The sequence below is a fragment of the Saimiri boliviensis genome, chromosome Y (genome assembly GCF_048565385.1).
Source record: "Saimiri boliviensis isolate mSaiBol1 chromosome Y, mSaiBol1.pri, whole genome shotgun sequence".
Taxonomy (NCBI): domain Eukaryota; kingdom Metazoa; phylum Chordata; class Mammalia; order Primates; family Cebidae; genus Saimiri; species Saimiri boliviensis.
Window position 1 is genome coordinate 21,083,193 of NC_133471.1, and position 6,000 is coordinate 21,089,192.

General features: G+C 50.8%; 1 protein-coding gene across 1 annotated transcript in view; it reads right to left on the minus strand.

The window, feature by feature from the left end:
* Positions 1 to 1,412, minus strand: part of PRKX (protein kinase cAMP-dependent X-linked catalytic subunit) — a 122,950-nt gene extending 121,538 nt beyond the window's left edge. The window contains exon 1 of the mRNA XM_074392377.1: positions 1,219 to 1,412. Coding sequence (XP_074248478.1) covers positions 1,219 to 1,375 — 157 coding nt within the window. The 5' untranslated portion in view covers positions 1,376 to 1,412. The remainder of the gene's footprint in view (positions 1 to 1,218) is intronic.
* Between the last annotated feature and the right edge of the window lie 4,588 nt (positions 1,413 to 6,000).

A 6,000-nucleotide genomic window follows, 5' to 3' on the forward strand; every position in this document is an offset into this window, starting at 1 on the left:
CCACCTACTGTGGCAGCTGCATTAGTCAGGGTTTCTGCCCCACAGTTCTTCCCCGCAAAACACACGCGGGTGTAAGATCAGCCCAGGACAGCTTCCCAGGGTCCAAGAGAAGGGGCAAGGCAGAGAGAGAAGAGGGAGCGAGACAGAAACAGAGACAGAGAAACTAAGACAGGAAGAGAGCAGGGAGAGAGACACCGAGAGACAGAGGAGAAATGCAGAGAGACATGAACAGAGAGACAGAAAGACAGAGAGAGAGGCAGAAAGAGAAACAGAGAGAGAGGTAGTGAGACAGAAACTTTCCTCGTGGGCCTTTCCTCAAAGCCTAAGTAGCAAAGAGGTCACTGAAGGAAGAGAAGTCCCCTCTTCCTCAGCGGTTCTGACAGCTCTTTGGTTATGCCCCCTGGTCTTCCTAAGCCGTATCTATGATGCCAAGTGTTTAAATCCAGCAACCACGTCCAGCTGGGACACGTTGATCCACTCAGGGCTGCCCCATAAACCAACGCGTGTCCGGATCCAAGCGCTCAGAGAACTCGAAACCTCTATATCCAGCTGCCCATTCGGGGTTAAATTCAAAGACAGAGAACAAAGGAAACGGAGTAAACGTCCAAGAATTACTCTCTTCAGAGGTACAAGACAAAAAGCACAGGCGGTGTTACGAAATGTTAGGATCCGTCGCCAACGCCACCATCCAAGTCCCCAGAGAGCCACCGGACACATGTCCCCGGAGCCCAGCTGCTCCCGCAGCCCCTGAAGAAATGTGTACATTTCCCGCCGAGGACCCTGCCGCTGGGCACACGGGGAGACTGGCTTACGGGAGGCCCGCTGTGGCCTTCGGACCCCGCCTGTGTCCCTGGGACCCCTGCCTGGGAGAGCGCACGAGGTCTCCCAGGCGAGGTGATCAGCAGGAAGTTTTGAGACGTTGGGCGGCCCAGGCTCCGGGGTGCTCTGTGTGCTGGGGATGGACGGTGGTGTCCGAGAGGAACCGTCGGCATTCCAGGGAAGGCACCGACCGGCGGGGAGGACTGGCCCGGGGGTGGGGTGAGCTCTAATTCCCGGAGTGCCCCCATCCCCGCCGGCCGGGGATACGCAGGGCGCAGGGGAAGCCCCGCGCGGAAACCGTGAGCCGGAGCGACGGAGCAGGGCCCTCCCCATGAGGCCAGCAAACCGGGCCCTTTGTCCTATGACAGCTTCCCGGCGGCGCTGCGCCTACGCACTCACCCACGGTGGCCAGCGTGTCGAAGTCCTGCAGCCGGTAGGCGGGCGGGTCCAGCGACCATCCCTCGGAGGTGGGGAAACGAGCAGGCGATCCAGCGGGGGTCTCCTCCGCCACCTCTTGGGGGTGGCTGTCCATCGCGGCCGGCCTGGGCGTCTCCATGGAGACGCACTCAGGTCAGGGCGCTGGGCGGGGTCGGAGCCCTCACGGAGCCCTGCCTCTCCGACTCAGCGTCGGAGGGCTGCGCCGCGGCGGCATCAACCGCGGCTCCCCATGCGCGCCCTCGGCGCCGGTGCGCGACTTAAGGGGCTGACACAGCGGCGGAGACAATGGCAGCGCGGCGGTCACCGCACAAGCAGCAGCAACCCTAGGTGGAAGCAGCCGCTATCTTCTAGTGGCTGGCACCGACAGCTACGTGGAGGCCGGAAAGGCGGCGGGAGTCGCGGCCTGGATTGGGCGAAGTGCGAGGGTGACGCCTTTTGCATTCAAGATCTCAGCCATTCGCCAGCCCCATACACACTGATGGAGCGGGCGGAAGCCGTCTGGGCGCCACTGCTCCTTGCCTCTCCCCGCCCCCACCCGGCGTAAGTCTGAGGGCATCGCCTTCGCAGGCGCTCCACCCCCGCCGCCTACGGGACCTGAAACAGGAGAACAGATGGCTCGGCCACCGGCCTTGGCGCGTGGTAGGAGTCCACACCCTTTCCATGTTCCGGGCTCTCTTGGGGTGGGAGTTAGGCCGACTTCTCCCTGGGGACATGCAACTGGACCACCTGGGTAACTCTGCCCAAGCCCGGAAGTACGGAGGCAGCAGGGCCCGGAAACGGGGAGGGCGTGGCTCACCAAAAGTGAAGTTCAAAAATAGAAACTGAAATTGGCATTTGATGAGTGAACGGGCTTGATGACTCTGATGGTATGTCTTGCGGTTGCTCTTCTCCAGGAGTATCTTTGTAATGTTCCCTGCATGTCCTGAATTTGAATGTTAGCCTTCCGTCCTAAGTTGGACAACTTTTCCTGGGTAATATCCTGAAGAGTGTTTCCACGTGGTTCAGTTCTCCGGTTCACTTTCAGATACACTGATCAAAGGTAGATATGGTCTTTCCACGTAATCCTATTATTTCTTGGAGGCTTTGTTCATTTCCTTTCACTCTTTCTACTCTAATCTGGCCTTCTTGCTTAATTTCACTCAGTTTATCTTCAATCTCTGATATCCTTTCCTCCACCTGATTGATTCAGCTATTGAAACGTGTGTATGCCTGCCAAAGTTCTGCTGCTGTGTTTTTCAGTTCCATCAACTCATTTATGTTCTTCTCTACGCTGGTGATTCTAATTAGCAATTCCTTTAACCTTTTTTCAACGTTCTCAGCTTTTTTGCATTGGGTTAGAACATGTTCCTTAGCTTGGAGAAGTATATTATTACCTATCTTTTTTTTTTTTTTGAGACGGAGTTTGGCTCTTGTTACCCAGGCTGGAGTGCAATGGCGCGATCTCGGCTCACCGCAACCTCCGCCTCCTGGGTTCAGGCAATTCTCCTGCCTCAGCCTCCTGAGTAGCTGGGATTACAGGCACGCGCCACCATGCCCAGCTAATTATTACCCATCTTCTGAAGCCTACTTCTGTCATTTCATCAGACTCGTTCTCTGTCCAGTTTTGTTCCCTTGCTCTCAAGGAGTTGTGATCCTTTGAAGAAGAGGTATTCTGATTTTCTCGAATTTCTGATCTTTTTGCACTGGTTTCTCCTCTTTCCTGGATTTATCTACCTTTGCTCTTTGATGTTGGTGACCTTCAGGTGGGGTCTCTGTGTGAACTTTTTTTCTTTTTTTTCTTTTTCTTTCTTTTTTTTTTTTTCTTTTTCTTTTTTTCCCCCCGAGATGGAGTTTCGCTCTTGTTACCCAGGCTGGAGTGCAATGGCGCGATCTTGGCTCACCGCAACCTCCGCCTCCTGGGTGCAGGCAATTCTCCTGCCTCAGCCTTCCGAGTAGCTGGGACTACAGGCACGTGCCACCATGTCCAGCTAATTTTTTGTACATTTAGTAGAGACGGAGTTTCACCATGTTGACCAGGATGATCTCCATCTCTTGACCTCGTGATCCACCCGCCTTGGCCTCCCAAAGTGCTGAGATTACAGGCTTGAGCCACCGTGCCCGAACTTTTTTTCTTGATGTGGTTATTATTTCTTTGTGTTTGTTAGTTTTCTTTCTAACCGTCAATCCCTTCAGGTGAAGGTCTGCTCGAGTTTGCCGGACTCCAGTCCCTGTTTGCCTGGGTATCATGAGCAGAGGCTACAGAACAGCAAATATTCCTACCTGTTTCTTCCTCTGGAAGCTTTGTCCCAGAGGGACACCCAACAGATGCCACCCAGAGCTCTCCTGTTTGAGGTGTCTGTCAGCCACTATTGGGAGGTATCTCCCAGTCAGGATACACGGGGGTCAGGGACCCACTTGAGGAAGCACTCTGTCCCTTATCAGAGCTCAAAGGCTATGCTGGGAGATCCACTGATCCCTTCAGAGCTGTCAGGCAGTTATATTTAAGCCTGCTAAAGCTGTGCCCACAGCTACGCCTTCCCCCAGGTGCTCTGGCTCAGGGAGATGGGCTTTTTTTCTATAAGTCCCTGTCTGAGGCTGCTGCATTTTTTTTTAGAGATGCCCTGTCCAGAGAGGAGAAGTCTAGACATACAGTCCTGCCACAGAGGCCTTGCTAAGCTGCAGTGGGCTCCGTACAGTTTGAACTTCCCTATGGTTTTGTTTACACTGTGAGAGGAAAACTGCCTACTCAAGCCTCAGCCATGGTAGAAACCCCTTCTCCCACCAAACTCAAGCATCCCATGTCAATGTCAGACTGCTATGCTGCTGGAGAGAATTTCAAGCCAGTGTATCTTAGCTTGCTGAGCTCGGTGGGGGTGGGACCCACCAAGCCAAACCACTTGGCCTCACTGACTTCAGCTACCTTTTCAGAGGAGTGAAGGGTCTGTCTTCCTGGTGTTCCAGGTGCCAGTGGAGTATGGAAAAAAGAAAAAAAAACAAAAACAAAAACAAAAACAAAAAACCTCTTGCTGCTAGCTCAGTGTTTGTGCTTGAAACCCAGGGATCTGGTGGTATAGGCACAGGAGGGAATCTCCTGGTCTGTGCATTGTGAACACCACAGGAAAAGCTCAGTGTCTGGTCCAGAATGCACTGTTCTTCCTAGTATGGTGTCTCCTGGCTTCCCTTAGAGTTGACATATTTTTAAGAGTAAGAGTACTATTTTGCGTGGCTAACAGGAGGGGACATCAGGAAGTCTGAACATGGCTCAGGGTTTGGATTTCTGGCCCCAGGCTGCCAGCCTCCCTGAAGCTTGCACCTGCATTTTATAGATGGCAGTTTCCACGGGAAGTGACACCGGCTTTCCGTGCTCTGCAAAATCCTGAGCTGGAATGCAAAACATGTGCGACACCAGCAGGCCCCCACCATCCCCTGAGACTGGTTAGGACACAACACAGCCCTGCCAAGCCCTGCCTGGCTGAGGGGTTCAGGGCCAGCCAGGAACGTGCACTCAGGACAAGCTCGTGTCTCCCCTCGGAAGGCACGCCCTCTCTACAAGGGCCTTACCTTGGAAACGCAAGCTGCGGGCTCACAAAGTCCTTTTAATCATGGCCTGGGTTTCACATCCGATTAAGCATATGTCTTTGCCTGCAAATTGCACCCAAGAAGAAAAGCATGGCACAGATTTGCAGTGTTCTCTGCTGGGGCTGCTGGTTGTTCTAATTTCACCTATCTCACCCTGACCTTGACCTCGTAGCTGCCTCTTCTTACAAATATGCCCTGCACCTTTCATAACATTTTGCTTCACAAAGCAACTTTCATTTCGAAAAATCATAAAAATCCTTCAGAAACCAGAGCTTTTTACTTGAAAGACAAAAAAGGAAAATCCCTGTGAGTTAGGCGTGGACAAGTCATTACCGCCTTAATGAGGCAGCATTATTTTTCGGTGGAGTCAGGAAATGCTGAACTCTGCCATTCCGAAAGAATGAGTCCCTGACCCTAAACCAGAATGAACTATAAATTCAGTACAATGATAGGCGCAGGTGTTGTTAAATATGAGAGGAATCAAAATTGTACTATCTGGCCGAGCACAGTGGCTCACACCTGTGATCTCAGCACTTTAGTAGTCATGGGGGTTCAAGACCAACCTGAGCAACACTGGAAATCTCCCCTACAACCATCTCTGCCAAAAAAAAAACTTTTTTAACTAGCTAGGTGTTGTGGTGCACACCTATAATCCCAGCACATTCAGAGGCAAAGGTACGATGATGCCTTGAGCCTAGGACATCAAGGCTGAAGTGAGCTATGACTATGCCAGTGCCCTTTAGCCTGGCAACAGAGTGAGACCCTGACTCAAAAAAAAAAAAAAGCCGTCTGTGAAGGGAACTAAACACTCTTTAAATATGTATACTGTATGTGTGTGTTTGTATATTTATATATGTACTGTATATACAATATCCATTATAGATTATATATACTGAGTTAAATATGTATTTATGTATTTTTGTATATGTATGTGTACATAAGTATCCATATATAATATATATGTTTTTCTGAAATGATATATAAATATATATATTTCTGTATATGATGAGATAAAATATTTTTCTTTTTTTTCCTTTTTATGTATTGAGGAGGTACAAGTGCAGATTTTCTGTTTCTCAGTAATTTTGCTTAAGATAATGGTCTCCAATTCCATCCATGTTGCTGCAAAAGATATAATTTCATTCTATTTTATGGCTGCATAGTATTCCTTGATGTATAAATGTG